The sequence below is a fragment of the Bubalus bubalis genome, chromosome 10 (genome assembly GCF_019923935.1).
Source record: "Bubalus bubalis isolate 160015118507 breed Murrah chromosome 10, NDDB_SH_1, whole genome shotgun sequence".
NCBI classification, from domain to species: Eukaryota; Metazoa; Chordata; class Mammalia; order Artiodactyla; family Bovidae; genus Bubalus; species Bubalus bubalis.
The window spans coordinates 92,592,213-92,613,345 of record NC_059166.1 but is presented as its reverse complement, the minus strand read 5'-3'; the positions used below and the strand labels follow the sequence as shown (position 1 = coordinate 92,613,345).

At 35.7% G+C, this 21,133-nt stretch overlaps 1 protein-coding gene across 47 annotated transcripts in view; it reads left to right on the top strand.

Annotated features, from left to right (window-relative positions):
• RIMS1 (regulating synaptic membrane exocytosis 1) overlaps window positions 1-21,133 on the top strand; it is a 596,845-nt gene that overhangs the window by 419,323 nt on the left and 156,389 nt on the right. For 19 of the 47 annotated variants that reach the window (XM_044924532.2, XM_025294888.3, XM_025294921.3 and 16 more), the window contains 10 exons: window positions 2,910-3,033; window positions 6,701-6,747; window positions 9,155-9,267; window positions 11,369-11,499; window positions 12,092-12,263; window positions 12,385-12,538; window positions 13,647-13,718; window positions 17,112-17,268; window positions 18,237-18,362; window positions 20,012-20,074. In XM_044924532.2, coding sequence (XP_044780467.2) covers window positions 2,910-3,033; window positions 6,701-6,747; window positions 9,155-9,267; window positions 11,369-11,499; window positions 12,092-12,263; window positions 12,385-12,538; window positions 13,647-13,718; window positions 17,112-17,268; window positions 18,237-18,362; window positions 20,012-20,074 — 1,159 coding nt within the window. The remainder of the gene's footprint in view (window positions 1-2,909; window positions 3,034-6,700; window positions 6,748-9,154; window positions 9,268-11,368; window positions 11,500-12,091; window positions 12,264-12,384; window positions 12,539-13,646; window positions 13,719-17,111; window positions 17,269-18,236; window positions 18,363-20,011; window positions 20,075-21,133) is intronic. The other 28 variants (XM_044924533.2, XM_044924534.2, XM_025294922.3 and 25 more) reach the window with 3 other exon arrangements.

Below are 21,133 nucleotides of genomic sequence, written 5' to 3'. Positions count from 1 at the left end.
TCATTGTCCTCTGTTATTTCTCATCAGGGACTATTATGATTCTCTAAGAACATAGCTCAATCAGGAGTGACTATGTCATTAAACCGATTCTGCTTGTTTAGGGGCTTGAAGACTTGAAACGTTATAAGAATCACTTGTTGTCTACTCAAGTGTAAGATAACTTTGACTACAGAAATCTGAATTTGCAGATCAGATTCTAAACATGACTTTTTTTTTTTAATTTTTGTGTTTTTTTTTTAATAGTCACTTAAGAAAGTCAGGTTTTCCATAGTATATATATCCCTTAGTAATTAATTTCACTTATTTAACCCTCTTACGTGCCTAGAGTCTGAGAAACTTTAAAACATTAGAAGCTCTACTTAAATAACTGTAAAACATATAAATGTAGTTTTCACTTGAAGCAATTGATGTGCTTGAAAATTAGACAGTATATTCTGTTTGATTTACATGTTATTTAGGAACTGTTTCCTTCTGTTTACATACAAACAGCGTTAGCCTGTAAAACTAGTTTGTTTAGCATGATATTTGTTCAGCATCTGCAGTCTTGCCTTAATCTGCAGTAGCTTTTCCTGCTGCTGTTCCCTTCAGTCCTTGCGCACTGCTGGATGATGGAATCACAGACACCCCCCTTGTTAAGTCCCTCCATCATCCCTCAGGCACCGTCTGCTCGGCTTGAAGCTCTGCAGTCTGCCCTCCGCTAACAGTCCCGCCCCCTTCTTCCGCTCCCCCAGCCGAGGCCGTGCTGGTCCACCTGCGGTCCCAGGTGCTGATTCCACCTGCAGGACCTGGCCATGCCTGTCCTCACGGTGGCTTTGCTGTTCCTGGGCTCTGCCTGTTGATATCCTTGCCATCCTTCAAAACTCTTCTAAAGTTGCCTTAATTGCGAAGCGTTTCCCGATACTTCCCCTGAGCAGTAACTAGTCCCCTGCTCCCTGGTGCAGCTGGACTCTCCCTCTGTTCCTCACATGGATTTCTCTCATTGCATACAACATATCGGATTCATTTCGATATTTGGCAAAACTAACACAATATTGTAAAGTTTAAAAATAAAATAAAATTTAAAATTCAAAAAAAAAAGGAATTCACTTTTGTATTTCTCCTCCAACAAATTTAAAGACAGAAGAAAGCCTCTTTTTCATCTTTGTTTACCCATTATCTTTCATAAATAGTTTTAAGGAGACCAGCTTCTAACTTAGGAATTCTTGATTTGTAAATAAATCAATACATATATTAAGTTAGTTTTATATTAAAAGTAGTGCTGCTAGATTGCTGTCTATAAGAGAAAGAATTTTATAATGCAGGGTTTTTTTGCAAAATGTTGATTGCTGCACATTACTGGATAGTAAAGTTGACTTAATGGGTTACATTCATTATTTTAAAAAAATGAAATAGAACAAAATAGAATAGAAAATATCAGGGTAATTATTATTTTAGAAAATATTTTTTCATACGGACACACACATATACATTCACATGATGTAAACTTGCTTTTTTTTTTTTTTTTGGTCAGTAAATTTAAAAGACTCCTAATACATTTTAAAATTGTATTACTTTTTTTTTTTTAATAGAGTGATGTGTATTCATTCCTGTTTGAAAAACTGCAAGTTAACATCTTAGGTCAAATGATCAGAAGTCATTTAACTATTTGTACTAACCATACTCTTTTGTCATACCTAAACAGTGTGATATGCTTTTCATATATTTGCCTTTTTACTTTTGAGTAAGCAAACACTTGGGGGTAGGGAGAAGAATTATTTTAAAATAAACCTAGCAAAGCAAAAATCTACTTTTTTAAAAGGCATAACTAAAAACTAAAAAGTTCCATATTTGTCATTAGCTTTAAATGTATAATGATGATATTGATCCATTTATTAGAGACATATTTCATTTGCTACTGAAGTATTATAGGAACTGATAACAGCAAAATAAGCATACACAAAACAAGCACAAAACTAAGACTCCTCAAAGTGTCCCTGCAGCTGGATATTTCAGCTGAGCCTCTATTGTCAATTCAAGGTACATTGCAGAGACATTTGAGAACTAAAACTGCTCTAAATATTTGTGAAAATAAGTGTTTTTTTCCAAATGGTCTTTGGTGAAAGCTCTGGTTAATATAGCAGGTGATTAGTCCTTGTATTTTAATACTGTGTTGCTCTCCTCAGCGAATCTTCAGTTATTTAACAACTTAATATGTATTATATTTTTATTAAAATATTTTCTAATTTTACCTTAATTACTATGATATGTATTATGTATAGAGCGTGTGTGTATGAACATCTGGAAGTAGGTTGACTGTCATGCAACAATTTTACATCTGCTTGCTTTGTAATTTTGCCATAGCTCCCTGCGTTACCCTCTGGGTATGAATTCAAATCCTTTCATGCATTTTTATTCTGTTGTGCATCTGGAGAAGGCAATGAAGCATGACTTATAGTTGGAAAATTCATGCTAACAAATGTTAATTGCTATTTCTACCAAAAGTAAAGCAGGATTTATGCAGCATTTAATAATCTTTCATGTATAGAGCTGCCTACAATTATATTATAGAGGGCATGCTGCTAATTATTATTTTTGATGTTGCCAAATGAGCTATGCTAATTCCATCCCATAGCATGAGATGATTTTTATATTATTTCTGATATTTCTCAAAAGATAGTTTGTGTTGTACTGTTTCAAATGACCAGTAATCTTCTATGGGGGAAAGAAAAAAACAAAAAGAAACAAGTGTTTAAAAAGAACCATTTAGCTGACATTATATGGCAATTAATTTGCTTTCAAGAGCAGAGCCTAGACGATTAAACTATTTGTATATGTTTTGCATTTCTTTGTTAAAAAAAAAAAAAACAAGAAAAGATAAGAAAAATAAACAATATATGAGGTAAAAAAATACCCTTTTTTTTAAATTCAAGGGGATGAAGTTCTAGAATGGAATGGTAAACCCCTGCCGGGAGCTACAAATGAAGAAGTTTACAACATTATTTTAGAATCAAAATCAGAACCTCAAGTTGAAATTATTGTTTCAAGGCCTATTGGGTAAGGCTAAAAAACTTGCTTCTTAAGTTTAGTAAATTACATGTATTAGCAGGGTTTCTAAAAGAAGTTTATACATTCATACAGTACATGTTACAATGGATAGTTTTTTCTTCAAATATGGGCATACATTTTAGATCTTTCAAATCTCAATTTTTTAAACTTGGACTGAATTTCCTTCACTACATTTTAGGAGCTCCACTATTTAACAATTGTATCAAAAAGTATGTATTTTTCATAAGTGGGCTATAAAGTAAAAATATTTTCTTTTAATGGTAGAACTATTTATTTTTATTAATCTTAAATATTATAGTGTTTCCTTAAAGAGAGTCACTTACAAACTCATCTTTTTGTGATATTTAAAATAGTAGTCATTTTATACATCTACATGACTTTTTGTTATTCTACTAAGAATGGAATATTTTTTCTATATCTTTAATTATGGATAGTTCCAAATTTTATTTAAAATCAAGCAAGTGTGAAATATTTAAGCATTTTAATTGGCCATGATAATCGGTGTGATATTTTTAAAACTCCAATTTTCAGCATAATTTAATAATCTACAGTCAATGGGATATTTTCTCTCTGTATATAGAGTTCCCATATTGGTATATTTTCCTAAGAAACCCACAAGTCCAGAATATTTATTTTGCCTGTCTATAATTTTTTGGAAGGCATTTTGAACTGTTTAATAATTAGCTAAATGTTTGAATATATTTTTTGAAATTATTCCTTTTTCTAGTCTCTAAAATATTATAGAGCCATAAATTCAAGACTTTTTATGGAAGAGTAGTAACCTTAATTTTTTGTTGTTCTCATGAATGCATATCAATGCAAAACATGCAAGAAAATATAATTATCCTAATTCTCAAAGAACTGAAACTGTATGATCATATATTCTAAAGAATAATATACATATATAAAACTCGAAAGTGAAGGCAAACTTATAGTCAATTTTAAGTGGTGATTATTAAGAATAAAGATTGAAGGCATTTGCAGAAGTATTGTACATTTCCATGCAGATTTTTTAAGAATAACAACACTATATAATTTATGCTAGTTTTACATGACGTGTTCTAGTGCTGAGGTAAACATGAGGCTGGAAAAGAGGTAAGTAAATTGGAGAATGAATCAAAAGTATAAAAAACAAAACTTAAAGCATTGGGCACATTGCCAAATACTTTCAAATATATAGTGGCTTTAAAAGTAATCAGCCAAAATACAATTGATTCATGGTGATTTAAAAAATAAAAATTAACAGACAGTTAAAGTGGACTGGAATAACATTCTAATTATCTTTAGTGTAAAGATAATTTTAAAAGTATTCTTTGCAAAACAGACCTAAACCATCATGGATTGTGGAACTTAAAGAATATGGAATACAAAGATTATATTTAAATAAAAATTAAATCTGATATCAACTTTCTAGTTAATAGGGAACTTATTAGAATCTTGGAAGAATAATTCTAGATGTATTTAGTAATTATGTTTTATGTAGTTCTATAATTAAAGCAGAAAGCAGATATGTATTCATTGTTTAAGGGGATGGTTATAGTGATTCCAAGAATCATCCCAAATGTAACTTACAGGCACACTGACCACCATGGTCTAATAGACATCAGCCGTCCTGAGGTACCACCCATTTTTGCTAGCCTACCTAATGTAATGTTCTTTACCTTTACGATTGTAACTATAATTTTTTTTTAGTGATTGTAATTTTTATCCAGACTATTTTACCACCTTATTTGTGAGCAGAACAATTTCAGAAGGCTTATATAATTGTCAAGAGGACATTTTTTGCCTGAAAATATTACTGAAGCAATTAACAAACATTAAATATATCTTAATTCTGTCTCTTCAAAAGAATTTTTTGTAAGTTCTCCACAGTTCTTCTTTCACAGACACATAAAATTCAAACTTCTATCTAGTTTTGAGGTTCCAAATTTTACTTTCATAACTGAGGCTAATTTTCAAAGAAGTAACATTATCTAAAACAGTATTGTTTCTAGATTTTTAAGAATTGATTTTTTTGCCTTTGAATTTGCCTTTGAATTAAGAAGAAGGTAGAAGAAGATAAATAGTTGCTTTCTTGTGTCTTAGGTATTGAATAATTAGCCTCGTTATCACATAAAATATATATTTCAGACACATTATTAATTGTACATGATTATATAATAAAATTTGGCTTCCCAGGTGGTGCAGTAGCAAAGAACCTGTCTGCCAATGCAGGAAACACAAGAGACACGGGTTCGATCTCTAGGTTGGGAAGATCCCTGGTATTAGGAAATGACATCCCACTCCAGTATTCTCCCCTGGAAGATCTCCTGGAGGAAATGGCAACTCATTCCAGTTTCTTTGCCTGGAGAATCCCATGGACAGAGCAGCTTAGTGGGCTACAGTCAGTCCATAGGGTGGTAAAGAGTCAGACTCAACTGAAGTGACTTAGCACCAGCATTCTTACCTGGAAAATTCCATGGACAAGAGGAGCCTGGTAGGCAACAGTCCATGGGGTTGCAAAGAGTCAGACATGACTGAGCAGCTGAGCACACATAAAATACACAAGGTTAATTGTCATTTGTAAGAAGTAAAAACTGTAGGTGGTTGGAATTACTTTGCCCAAAAATGTGAAAATGAAGAGTCAGGAAAATAAATCACCAAACAGAAAACTGTTTTTGTTTCAATTCCCTCCAAAAGTGCAAAGAAAAATCAAAGTAAAGTTAGTTCACAAGGTAAGTGATTAGAAATTCTTAAATAATATTCTGATAATTTTATTGGGACTGACTAACTCCAGTCTGCTTTAATTTGTCCTGTTAATACTTGTATATTGTTAATGGCCTTACACTGATACAAAAATATCTTGGAAAAAAGAAGTTAAATAGTTTAATACAATATAATTCCCAAACCCCAGGGTTCTAAGGCCACAGTGGATAATGGACAAAGCTGAGGTCATATTAAATATTTATTCAGAATAATTTGTGAGTGTGTCAGGAGTGGGTGTTCTCACAAGTCACTTTCTGATCATCTAGTAAATGGCCATATATTTAGCTAACTTGAGCATAGAGATATGAATCTCTGTATAGGGTTATATATGTGTATATGAATTATATATTCACATATATAATATATTTTGGCTTTTTTGTTGCTAGCTTGAACCATTTTTAATTTCCAAAGCAATCCATCTTTTTTGTTTTATTAACTTTGCCCATGATATTCACCATATTATTTTATTCTCAGGAGATGTTTCCATTCCTTCCATTCAGTAAACTCTTTCAGATGTGTTTGTAAAGCATATTACTGATTTGTAAAATATGTGTCATTTTGATTTTCTAGAATTGAAATAAAATATTGCCTTTAACATTTTTTATTTCCAAAACCTGCTGTTTTGGTAGTAAAAATATTGTGGCGATTTTAGCCACAATATTACTCTGATTGTTGTCATGTTAAAGTGTTTTGCTATTAAATATATAAAAACTTGTTTTTACTGAAGTTTTTTTGTGTGTGTGTGTGTGGTGTTTGACATTCATGCACATTAGAAATTGCCTTAATGGTAACTCTTGTCCATTTCCACACCAAAAGGTTTTTTGACACCACTGAGATCAAGTGTGGCTATGGTTGCCTCAGGCAGGGTGGTTTAGCTAATGGGATTTTCACCATGCCCTGTTTTTTTTAGTGACATTCCAAGGATTCCTGAGAGCTCCCATCCACCACTGGAGTCCAGTGAGTATAAAATTTAAGGTCTTTTTCAGTTATTTGTTATAAATGAGTTGTCAACCATGGGAAATTCAAAGAAGATCTGCTTTTTTTTTCTCTTTCTATTCTTTGTGTATGGGGGGCAGGGATGTGAAGTGAAAGTGAAGTCGCTCAGTTGTGTCTGGCTCTTTGCGACCCCATGGACTGTAGCCCACCAGGCTCCTCCGTCCATGGGATTTTCCAGTCAAGAGTACTGGAGTGGCTTGCCATTTCCTTCTCCAGGGGATCTTCCCGACCCAGGGATTGAACCCTGGTCTCCCGCATTGTAGGCAGACACTTTACCATCTGAACCACCAGGGGATGTGAATATGTCTATCAAAAGTTCAAAAGTCTTTCTTGGCAGTAGCCTTCTGCATCTTAGCATTTAAGATGCACAGAGCAAAATTAATGAAACAGTAACAGTTCTATTTGTCTATTTGTTGTTGTTTAGTTTCTAAGTTATGTCTGACTCTTTTGCGACCCTATGGATTATAGTCCTCCAGGCTCCTCTATCCATGAGATTCCTCAGTCTTCTCTGTATTTCACAGAACACTAGAGTGGATTGCCATGTCCTTCTCCAGGGGATCTTCCAGACCCAGAGATCTAAACCGTCTCTCCTGCTTAGCAGGCAGGGAAGAGGAAATGGCAACCCACTCTAATATTCTTGCCTGGGAAATCCCATGGGCAGAAGAGACTGGCAGGCTACAGTCCATGGGGTCACAAAGAGTTGAACATGACTTAGCGACTGAACACAACAACAATTCTAGTTGCCTTACATAAACATGTGTTTTGATGCTGGATTATTCTGTTTCATTGGAAACTGACTTCATGGCATGAGCAGTCTAGTGAAGGAAAACAGGCACAGAAGCAAACAATTTTAATTCAGTGTAACAGTGTGGAATATGACTGGAATATGACCATGAAAGTGATGGGTGGGGTAGAGGGAGATTTCAGTGCAAATAAAGGGGTTGAGGCTAGAGGGTTAAGTTATCTACAGGGACATTAAAGGGACTCCAAATGAAAGATGATAGTGTGGGTAATGAAGTTTTCAAGGACAGTGTGGAAGTGACTTAAATATTTACTTTGCAATATATTGGCATTAAATTGATAATACTAGGGCTTTATCACCAAGTGTTATTATGTAACCTAGCTTATTGGAATAGAAAATACAAGGTGATTTTAGGAGAAAACAAGTGATGGTTATAAGAAGGAAATTTACGGGTGGGATAAACAAGGAAGTAGGGATCAGATGAATTAATCAAATATATAGCATCGTGTTCCACATTCCTGCTAGACATGAGCCCACGGTTGGTTTTGAGTTTTCTAATATGAAGGGAGAAATGGGACCAACTGGATAATTTACAATGTTGATGTTGTATTTTTTTTTTTAAGTCTATAATATTAGAAAGGTACTGTTAGAAGCGACAATGTCTGAGAACTAAGAAGAAAATTATCCTAAGAATACTTCATCAAGGAGACACAGTTAACAAAGAATTTTATAGCACTGTATCTTATATTTAAAAGTCTTTGGAAGGTGCAAAATGACACTGTGTGATTTAATTTAACCATATTGATAATTTGCATGTATGGAAAAAAGTGTGGATGATGTACTCTTGGGAAAAGGTTCATACATACTGTTTTCTCAATAAAACTAAGTCTTGATGGCTGTGGGTTCAAGGTTATACTTGCTGGGGATATAGCATTCTGTGGACGCTCATCCTGCTGGTTGTGGACACTTTATCAGTGACCCAGGAAAAGTGGACTTTCATTTGAAAGGGGGGAGAAGACCCTCACTGTGGTGCTGTGTGAGAAGCCACTGTCCCTCCTCCACAGGTGAATCACTAGGCAGCATCCTCAGCCAGTCAGGAGACTGATCTGTAAGATCACAACTGAAAGAGGTGGAAATCTTATTTTAAAAGAGTGGTGAATACTATCTCAGCTTAGACACAGCTCATAGATTATATGATACGTGCATTCATTTTAATTTCAGTGAGGGCAGTTCGTCTAGATGATCCTAAGATAATTAACATAATGGGTACCATCTTTCTTATCATTAAAACATGAAGCCTTTAACTCTGGGTAAGGCTGTACAAGAACCTACACTGGACATTATCCTCTAGAAACTTAGAAAGTCAATGCTAACAGAGTGAAGCAAACAAATCCAATATGTGTTTATGTCACTTTAAATTCCCTTAAAATAGACAGTCCAAGAACACGTGAGAATAACTTTCTATGACCTCCCCACTGCAAGTGGTTTCTACTCTTATGGGTGGCACTGAGTTATGATTGTATACCAATAACATATGTACTTAACATTTCATGAAAAATATGTATTCTTCACATATAGGTTATAATTATGTTGTTTAAAAGTACTTAATTTTCCACCTCATTTTAGGTTCTAGTTCCTTTGAATCTCAGAAGATGGAAAGGCCTTCCATTTCTGTAATTTCTCCCACAAGCCCTGGAGCTCTCAAAGATGCCCCACAAGTATTACCAGGACAACTTTCTGTATGTATCTGCAGTGCATGTTGCTGACCATTAGTGTCCGCTCCCTGCTCTGCTTCTGTCTTTAAAGTGTGTGGCTTTGCTTGAAGCCTGTGATATAGTCAGAATCGTTTCACAGCATCATCTACTTCATCAATTTTTCATTCACTTACTAGATTGTTCCTTTATTCACATATTTATTTGAACATATCTATGGAGTGCCTACAGTGTGCCAAATGTACCAAACATTAAGTGATAACAAGAAAATAAACTATCAATTATTTTTGTGTGTGTTGGATGAAAGTTTCTAAGGTGAGTACTTGGTTAGACATAATAAACACACAAAGTCATGTTTTGTTTACGTAACAACCTCATTGTCCTGGATCTTGGAAAACTTAAATTTAACATTTTTTAACTTGTTAAGACATTTGATGAAACTCTCCATTACTGATCTTAGTGTGAAAAAGCTACAGTTTTCTTCACTACTGTTTTATATGTGATCTGGGAAAAGCTGAAGTCAAGAAGTGTGTCTAATACAGGATATTTGTGTTAATAGCTAATAGAAAATCCTGCTTCACACAGTTCTGTAGTAGCTGGTCTTCTGCTACATCGGTAATGTGTGGATTTCTGTAGTCTATTTTTGGCTGTTCTCCTCTTAGTTTTAATTAAATAAAAAAGGTAACTGTAAAATTGTTGCTGTTTTTAAAACCTTTCCTGGTTTTAGCTTCTGTTTTTAGTAGGTTGAAGATCTCTGTCTAGTCCCTGTGCCGCTGTTTCAGTGTGTGTGAGAATGTCTCAAAAACGCCACCTATATCTTAAGAGGGATAAAAATCCATCTCAGATTAATGAAAAACACGCCTCTGGAATTAATTGAGAACAGAGATATGAATTGATACAGATCTGGATTTGAATTCTTAATCTGTCCCTTACCTTACTGCTGCTGCTGCTGCCAAGTCGCTTCAGTCGTGTCCGACTCTGTGCGACCCCATAGACGGCAGCCCACCAGGCTCCCCCGTCCCTGGGATTCTCCAGGCAAGAACACTGGAGTGGGTTGCCATTTCCTTCTCCAATGCATGAAAGGGAAAAGTGAAAGTGAAGTCGCTCAGTCGTGTCCGACTCCTAGCGACCCCATGGACTGCAGCCTACCAGGCTCCTCCATCCATGGGATTTTCCAGGCAAGAGTACTGGAGTGGGGTGCCATTGCCTTCTCCTTACTACTCCCTTGTTAAATTAGCTTATTTTGTTACAATGACTCTTAAATGTATTACAATAAGTACCTATTAAACAACTTATCCTGATAGTTCTTATTAAACCATAAACCCAAAGCTAACTTCTAAATTAAAAAAAGAAAAAGAATTAAAGCTAACATTGTCTCCTGCCAGTACAGATACTGCCCTGACTGTATGCACAGTTTACCAGTAATATTTCAGTGTGTGCTCTTTTCCTGGTTTTCTTTATTCATGCTATCATGAATCTTAGTTAATAGAAATATCGCTTGGTCTTCATTTGGTTTGAAGGCATCATATATGCAGGATACCTTCCGTTTTGCTTTTCTTCTCTCATGAAAATTAACCTGTAATAGGTTAGTTGAAAATTAAATGAGGAACACAGCAGTACCTGGTGTAAAGAGGCCTAAAGTAAATGTGTTTTCTGACCTCTTCCAAGTTAGTTCAGTGTACTGTTTTTAGCATCAAACGTTTTGTTTCAGCCACAAGTGGCGCCGCAGAATGCCTTTAGCCATGCTGTAAATCATTAAGATACTTATAATCACCGAAGAGTTGCATTCAGCATTTAAAAACAAGAATAATTATTTCAATATTCCCCTCTTCCCTTATTATTTTTTCTAAAATTTTTACCATTATTTTTATTTCATCACACAGTATAAGAGAGTATATATCAACACTGCAGGCCTGCCTGTTGTAAGTCATGTTTAAAATGCGTGAAGAGGAAAGTCAAGTTCTAAAGTGGTTATGCTCCCATGTCGGTATTCTTTGCTGAAAAGTATCTATGATTCAGCTGTATTTTGCAACTTGAAATGTCCTTCAAAAATAATTTTAGTATTTTTTTGAAATTTTAATACCTTGTGATTTTTATAAATGCTAATTTCTGTGTCCCTTGCACTTAGGTGAAGCTGTGGTATGACAAGGTGGGCCACCAACTGATTGTCAATGTTCTGCAAGCAACAGACCTACCCCCTAGAGTAGATGGGCGTCCCAGGAATCCCTATGTAAAAATGTATTTTCTTCCAGATAGAAGGTATGAAATTTTTTTAAATATTTTATTAAAAAATATTTTAATCTTTTTAAAATAAAATCTTTATTTGTAGAAAAAGTAGAATTTCTTCTCCTGGGATATAGTTTCATTTAGTTTTTAAAGTTTTAATTGAGGTATAATTGATATACCAAAATTTCCACATACTTATTTATATTTTGATGAGTTTGCACATATGTGTACACCTTGATATAATTTTAAAATATAATAGGTAATTGTCAGTGGGGGGATAAGCTATATATTGTCCCTAAAAAATTCCCTCAAGCCTTATATTTCTTTAAAATAACCTGTCAATTAAACATTTTTTCATTACCTTGTTTCTCCATCTATTGGTCTCTTACAGCTACATCATTTAGCTTGTACCCTTGTGCGTCTGTGTCTATAATCGTAACAACTGCTTATATCATAGTTAAAACTAGTATTGTAATAAACTCAGCTGTCTTTTCAGACTTTTATATAACAGGTATAAATTACAAATGGTAAAAATATTTCAAGATCAGTATTGCATGTAGCTGCAGTAGGTGGCAGCATATACTTGCGTTTGCTTTTTCATTTACAAAGCATACTTTCTTTTCAGTGATAAAAGTAAAAGGAGAACCAAAACGGTAAAGAAAGTCCTCGAACCAAAGTGGAATCAGACTTTTGTCTATTCGCACGTGCATCGTAGAGACTTTAGAGAACGGATGTTGGAAATAACCGTGTGGGACCAGCCCAGGGTGCAGGAAGAGGAGAGTGAGTTCCTTGGAGAGGTGAGTATATGGTCAAGACCCGAGTGAGATGCTTCATGCAGCTTCTGCAGTGTGCATTATAGTGGCTGCTTCCTTATGCTTTGTGAAAGGCCATGATCTAACCCGAGGGCTGTCCTTTCAGATCCTCATAGAGTTGGAAACAGCGCTTCTAGATGATGAGCCACATTGGTATAAACTTCAGACTCATGACGAATCTTCACTACCTCTGCCTCAGCCATCGCCCTTCATGCCGCGGCGACACACCCACGGCGAAAGCGCCAGCAAGAAGCTGCAAAGTAGGTGGACTCTCTGCTCAGTTGCCAGGAGCAATTGTGTTGTTAGGTCTGAGTTCCATATTGATGTTCAGGGTATTTTTTCAAATGTTCATTAGAGATTATTGAAGACTGTTTTCTCCATTTTCCCAGTGAAAGTAATACATACAATATAGTGGAGTCATTCCAGAGGTGAAAGTTCAGAACCTGTGAATTATAATCCTTTGTGCTGATGGAGTTGTTCATTGGCTGACCGATGGGGCAGTCATTGCCTTAATTGATGGGTTGCTGTGTAGAATATCTTGATAACCATATAATTTCTGGATATTTTAGCATTATTTATAAGAAACATTTTCTCAAAAGCATTGTAAAATATGTTTGCTTTTACTCTTCTGATGATTGGAGGGGAAAAAAAAGTACTTTTTTGCATTTATTTATTAATTTTTGAATTATGACTAAATCTCTTATTGGACAAATGAAACTTAGAAGCCTCATTTTGGTAACCTGGAATCAATGCTCAAATAATTGTTCAAATGTTCATATAATTAAATGTGTCATGTTAGTGCTTCTCTGATGAATTATTTCCTCAGATTAAATCTTTAATGCAGTGTAATGGCTAATTTTGAAGGCTAAACACAAATATTTATAAAGGGACCTGATACCCTTTCAATGACATGAGTTCCACAGAGTCCCAGCCAAGAAAGGTCTCTCTGAACCTTTCCACTCAGCCCCATCCTGCCTGCACTGTGCAGGAGGGTGTATACATGGGTAGAAAACAGTAAACACTTTGCTATAGACCTTAATTAAAGAATAATTTGAAAAGTCAAAATGCTATTCTATGAAATCTTCTTTCTTATGTGTGTCTTCAGTGCTTATAAGGATGCTGAGAACATGGTATCCTTGGAGAACAAGTACTTGAAAATCAACTGCACATGAACTTCGCAGAATATATATGTACAAGAAAATCACTTTTTTGCACCCTGAGACATTGAAGTCAATATACTTCATTCACTAAAAATAAAGTGTTTAGTAGTAATGTAATTAGCATTTAAAGAGAAAACTGTGACCATGCCCTCCGCATTTCCTGACCCGAGCAGACGCAGAGGTATCTGTTTGCCTTCCTGTCGTGCAGGGTCCCAGCGAATCAGTGACAGTGACATGTCAGACTATGAGGTTGATGATGCGATTGGAGTGGTCCCTCCAGGTGCGTGGGGGGAGCGGGGCGGCGTCACGGTGCTTCTGTGCTTGCTGTCCTGTGGGTTTCCTGACTTCCCTGGGTCCCACGCTACAGATCTATAGCACAGAGAAGTCTGAATGATATTATTCCATGGTGACTTGTGTTCCAAATTATTGAGAAAGTGTGAAATGGACTAGTAACTATTCATTAACATCCGCCTTAAATTAAATTAGATAGGTTCTCCTTTAGAAGCATGGCTCATGAGGTTAAAACTGTCAACTCAAAATGTTCTGAGCAGAAGTGAAAATATGAATTCTGAAAAGATATAGTTAATTTTTAAATAAAAATCCCACTCTCCTATGTTTTACATTGTATCTCCGTGACTTTCCTTCCCGTGTTTCTGGAAATAATGTAGCCGTCCATGGAATATACCGAGAAATGTGCATGGCAGGGTTTAAATTGCATGTAGCATGGCTTAACTTCAATGCTTTTGTGATGTGCTGATTATACGTAGAATGATTATACCTAGAATGTGTATGTATGTTTTACAAAAAGGAAATGCTTTAGAAAAGTTTACTATTTAAGTCAATGTCTTTTGTCACTGTATAAATTAGTAAAATCTCTGTGATATTTTGCAGTTCAAGTCTGTTTCTCACCTGACTCTAGTCAGAAAGTGAGTAAAACCAATTAGTAAAGACTTATTTTCTTGGCACTAACCCTGTTCCTTTTATTTGCTAATGAAAAGTAGGGAGATATTCAAATGAGAAAAAAATTAAGAGAACATGTTAGGATATTAAGAACATTTTCTTAGGATGATATTGACATATGCCCCCTTAATTTGCATAATTCCTCAGACAGGGATGCACCTAATTTGAAGGCAGCGATTTTGGTAAATGTCAATAGACAGATGCCACACTAGTGACTGAGTTTACAATTTAAAGATTTTTTACGACTTCATTAAAACTGGGAGAATATTATGGAGAGTTCCCTTAAATTAGGTTTCATTTGCTCCCTGTAATTCAGAGAAAATGTAGTCTTTGATCGCTGTATGAAGTGTCAGATATCCTTAACAACAATAAATCTGGCTCTGTATATCTATATACTTAGATTACCCCTTGATATCAGACCATCAGGGAGAGTTTTAAATAATAGTGGATAATTGTGGATTACAGTTCACGTTTTGCTTTCTGAGTTTGTTGGTTTCTAAAAGGATCAGAATAATTAGACACACTCACTCTACATGGAAACTTCCACACAAAATTCAATATAATATTTTTTATGAAATTGAAAGAGGGAAGGTAAATTATACCCCTTGGCATATTTAATAGAACTCAGATGATTCCTGATAGGAATGGGGTCTTGTTATCAAATCTTTCTAACAAAAATTTTGCCTTCTAATTACCTTAATGCTGTGATTTCCAACTTATCTAAATAGAATTTGCTTCTGTGGGTGGTTCTCATATTTGATTCACTAAAACTTCATACTTTTATGATGAGGCAGGATAGCAAATGAAGGGCTAATATAATAAATATTACATGTATATTTAGTTGATCTCTTTCTAGGCTTAATATTACAATTTCCTGAACAAGGAAACTCTACATGAAATTAAAAATAATACATGAATTGCTATTGTTTTTGTTATAAAATGAAAGTATATGAAATTATAAATTAATAGCACTTATGTTTATAATTATTTGGTTGTTTACTGATGTTTTTGTGGTTGTTTAGTCACTAAGTCATGTCCAACTCTTTTGCGACCTCATGGACTGTAGCCTGCCAGGCTCCTATGTCCATGGGATTCTCCAGGCAAGAATACTGGAGTGGGTTACCATTTCCTTTTCCAGGGGGTCTTCCCGACTCAGGGATCGAACCTGAGTCTCCTGCATGGACAGGCAGGTTCTTTACCACTGCACCACTATGTAATTCTTACTTTTTTGCATGAATACTAAATGAAAATGATTTTGCACCACTACTGTGTACATTTCAAACATTCCCACCATTCCCTGTCTCCAAAATAAGAACACCAAAAGCTACCAAGTTTACTGTTGTCTTCACAGTATAGTGCCTCTGGACTTGTTCATGTAAACAAACATTCTTAATTTACAAATTTTCAGAGTAATGGTACAAATTTAGCTTTCTCCTTGGAATGGAAAACTTGCTTGGAAGTTATTTCAGGTTTTTTTTTTTTTTTTCCTTTCAAGTCCATCTTGTAGCACCAACTGCTAGATGTTTTTAGAGAGTGATAAAATGACTGAATTTCTTTGGTGTCAGTATTGTCAAATCAGCCTTTATGAAATATCTGAAGACCTTCCTCATATGCTAAGTGAGGTCAAAAGATTATACAATCACAACAGATACACCGTTGGGGAATTTTAGTCTGCCTTTAAAAATGATGTCACATGGCCTTCAAAAATGATGTGGGAGTTATCACATAAATAGATGAGCATTAGTCAGGCTGCCCAGTTAAATTTAATGTTTTCATAGGTTGTGTACATTTTATGTAGTTGTAAATATAGTTATTTTTCCTTTGGCCACGTAATTTTTATTTTTCTTGCAACAATAGTAACAATGACCCTTTTGAAAAATACTTAACCTATTACTATGTAATTGAGATTGCTGTGTAACTAAATCAGAGATCATAAAAACCTTTTTGTTTCATGGGAGCATGACTGTTAAAATTTAATTTGAACTATTAATCTAATTACTTTAGTTTAATAGCACATTTGTGGAATAGTTTCATATGTCTGGGGTAGATTTTATTATTATTTCTTTAGGAGGTTTAATTTGTTCTGTGTTATTTCCATAGTCATCTCCACCCATACCATATTTTCATTTGAAAATTGCAGTATTATCTGTGGTTCACAAAATTCACAATCAGTATTTGTAAGAGTGAAGACCCGCTACTCTTCTTTGATCATTAAAATTGGTATGATATTGATTTTATTTTCGTATTATTGAGGCCATCTGAAACCCAAATAACATATATTGTCATTTGGATGAAAAAAATAAAAAAAACACAATTTAAAAAGGCACCACATTTCTAAGCATTGACTTGTATATGAATAACAGTTCACTGGCAAGTCCTCGATTTGTATGGCTGAAAAAAAAATCACTAATTCTTTCTTTAAATTAAGCCAGTATCCCAACTCATCATGATTTTTGAGGCATCATCTGTCATATTCATGTCAGTATCTCCATGGTAACCTTTGAGTTGAGCCAAACTCTGCTTGGACCTCATGCATGTGTATGTTACACTCCATACGTGTAGTTAGTAGTTTTGAAGATAAGCCTGATAATACTGATTGCATGGCACTTATCTCCATAGGTCAGTGGCTGCTTTGGGTATAATTTGACGTCGCCACATTAGCATTGACATTATAGAAGAATATTGACTTGTTCTTCGTGTGTACTCTCACCAGTAGGTTATAGGTCTAGCACTCGAGAAAGCAAACCTTCAACATTAACCGTGCCAGAGCAGCAGAGAACAACTCATCACCGCTCACGGTCGGTGTCTCCTCATCGCGGCGATGATCAGGGGAGGCCACGGTCACGTTTACCAAATGTGCCATTACAGAGGTAGGCTTTGAGAAGGGCTTTGCATCCTTGACGGGACATTTTTTATGTTATGTGCATGCGTGCTCAGTCCTGTCTGACTCGTGGAGGCCCCATGGACTGTAGCCTGCCAGGCTCCTCTGCCCATGGGATTTCCCAGGCAAGAAGATGGGAGTGAGTTGCCATTTCCTCCTGCAGGGGATCTTCCTGACCTAGGCATTCGAACCCGCATCTCCTGCACGTCCTACATTGGCAGGCAGATTCTTTACCAGTGAACCACCTGGAAAGCCCTGACAGCACATTTTTGTTATCATAACATGCAAACTGCTAGGAGACTCTAAGGGCAATGAAAGAACGGTTTGGTCAATCAGTTATTTTTCAGAACCCTGTGTAGGCAAAATGCCATCTTATTCATAACCCCACCTGTGCAACATTCTGTTCTCCAATCTCAACACATCTCCCAGGGCATGGAAGAAGTTAATGTCACAAGCACGGTTTTTTAATAACTGTCTTGTATTCTCTTTGCTTTTTTTTTTTTTCTCTCCTATTGGGAGAAATTGTAGGATAATAAATTAGCTTGCACAGAGAAGTGGCAGAGAAAATAAGGTTAAAAGGCAGAATGTATTTTTAAGAAATTTGGTGCTGTCTCTTTGAAGCACTGTAAATGTTTGGAAAAGCATATAAACCATAAAGAATGTCCTTCTGTATTTCACCTAACCCTGAAATGCAGTTCTGAAAGTTTATTTAAGTATGCAGATGAAAACTATGGTCCTTTTTTGATAGTAGTTCAAAAGGAGACTGGGGAAATACAGCACAGGCAAAGCAACAACAGACAATAAATACCTTTAAAACAGGCGTTTGGGGATATGGCCAGAGGTTTATAAGCCATGTCAGTTATTTGCCAATTACTATCAGTTCTTTCCTGTCAGTCTCTCAGACTGCTTGGGAAAAATGTTACATTTTGATACATATAATTTTTGTAATCATTTTAGGAGTTTAGATGAAATTCATCCAACAAGAAGATCACGTTCTCCAACCAGACACCGTGATGCCTCCCGAAGCCCAATTGATCAGAGAATCAGAGATGTGGACAGTCAGTGTTTATCAGAACAAGACAGGTATTTTTTCACATTATGATCTCAACATGATACATTTTCTTTGCCATGTTTTCATATAAGATAGATATCTTAGCAGAGCACAAAAGACAGTAAAAGAATTCCATCTTTCAAAACTGAACTTCTCCCAAGGAATGCCTTTTGAGATATTCTAATAGAAATGCACCTCTAGGAAATATTGACTAATAGTATATTGTCATAAAATGTGCACTATTTTACAAAATCAGAATTTATGTTTAGCCAGTTTTAAATATACAGTTTGTTGTTGACTTACGTAACCTAAATTACAGAAGGGAGACTATATAAGCTACTTTTAAATATTTTACTTTTTGTGTATTTCAGTCTTAGAAATATTATTTGTATAATTGCGGAATTATGTTTTTTCTGTAATAAAAAAGTACAGGTCATCTGAAAGACTGTTACTTTCACAGTATCTGTGAGAACTTCAATAGTAATATTTTTTTAGTACACCTACTTTTCATAAAATGTAGTAACCTAAAATGTCTATAAAGTACAAAATGTTGAAATGGACTCTTCCTTCTATGGGTGTGTATGTAAACTTAGTTCTGCATTTATTTATGAACAAGGTACTTCCTGTTACTTACAGTTACTGAAAATCAGCATTCTGATTCCATCATTCTGTATTTCCACGGACCTGCTCCTCTGGCCAACCCTCTTCATGTAGGATGTGCTTGACCACTAGCTTAGGGTTTGATTTAGTTGTTAGAGTCCCCAGCTGGTTGGATAGTGTCTTCTGGGTTTTTGAAGTGGAGCGGTTTTTAGGGACGGGTAGGAAGGGAGAGTGGTACTCGGTGGCCAGTGTTTTGCTGTGTAATCAAGGACACAGAACTCACAGATAGCCCTTTAGCTCCGTAATTGTCACCCTGCCGTAGAGGGAGTGGGGCCAAGACCTTCAGGATGGGGTGATGGAACTTACTGGGACTTAACACTGCTCTCCAGAGTAGGGTTCCAGGCTACTCAGGGTGGAGTGATGTCAGTTGAGGGTCCCTTTGTTGCCAGTCACCAGGGCCACCATGAGTTTATGTGAAGGAGGGGATAAAAAAGGACTTCTAGACCAGGGCATTCAATAGAGTGAAATTAATTTGAGTATAGAAAAAGTATCAATTTTAAGATAAACATTCCTAATCAAGTATTTTCGTAGTCAGAAAATGAAAAACAGAAAATGTGATGTTGCATTTTAGTGGCTGTAAAAGCCAAGAAATCCATCATGCTTTGAGTTGCTAAAAAGAAATGAAAGGATCTAGAGTTCCCATTAGAAGAGGAAAAGCCAGATTTATAGGGCTTTTAAAAGCTATTAAAATAACCAAATTGGAATTGGAAATAGATTTCTGGGTCTTACATGGGAAGGGATCCGTTTAAGTTTTTTCTTGATACTCTATAAAATCATTTTGAAGTAGAATAGCAAATCAGCAACAGCTAGGACTTTGACCATAATGTTTGCACTTTATTGTTTAAATTTTTAAAAATACTGTCATGTTTATTTTTGTTTGAACTCTCAAGCAAATATGCTAGTGCAGACAATCTGGTTTCTTCCCTTTTCCTGTTGTCATCGGCATACCATTGGCAAAACCCATGTCATCTAATGCCTCATGACCTATCTGTTTCACTCACCACCCATCCTGTCTGTGCAGTGAGCTTCTCATGCTTCCCAGAGCAAAACGAGGACGAAGTGCAGAATGCCTACACACCACCAGGTAACTACAGGAATTTGGTGAAGTAACTGTGTGTGATGACTCTTTCCATTCTACTCTGCTTCCATCTCCCCCTCAGCGGTGTGATTACAAATACGTAAAATCAATTTACCCAGTATTCAATTGGTTTCGTCTTATATGGAGGTTGTGGAAAAGGTTCCAATATATTTGAATTCTAATCCAGGCAGACTGCTTTTCTGTTTGTACATTTGAAATCCAGAGGCTAATGAGCCTCTCTGCAGAACTGTTTACACATTGCCAAAACCAAGGAACCGATTTCTGCAATTAAAATTCCATAACCTCGCTGTGAGGGGTCCCCAGGCCTGCCACATACACCCATCGAGGCACAAAAATCTGATCTGTGCGTGGCAGTGTTACTGTTTACATCATTGTAAGTTAGCTTTGTTTTAGCCTTTTTTTTTTTAAATTTTTGTGTGTTTCATATTCTATTGTTGTTTTCTTTGTTTGATTTTAATAAAATCTTGACCGTTTTCATTTTTAATAGCTGAGCTTCAGTTCTATCTTGATAAAGAGTGAGGATATTTGACATGTAAACTTCCAAGCCCTCCAATCCTTCATGCTGCCACCAGTTCAGAAGTGTTCCACTACAAACGTTCTCATGAAAGCACATAAGGGTATGAAGGCTTTTTAAAGATGAGACCAAAAGGGGCATAATACCGTCCTCGAAATTGGAACCTAGAGCTCTATTTTCATCTTATTACATCTCTTAGATCTCATATCCCAGATAAACCGTCTTACAGATTACTTACAGGATAATCTGTGCATATTTATTGTCAGTATGGAGTTAATAGAAGGGAAAGAAGTAGTAATTCAGTAAAGCAAACAAACCAACACACAGATAAACTCAAATATTGTGGCAGTAAAGAGTAGGTAGGAAAGAGAATGAAAGAGCTGTACTGGAAATCCTCCCCTGCACAGACAGGTTTATTGCGTCTTTGAAGACATGGGCTTCTGCTGAGGTGGTAAACATGGTCACTGCCGTGACCATGACAAGCACATATGCTTACCACAAATACGTGCTTAACACAAATAAGCCCTAAG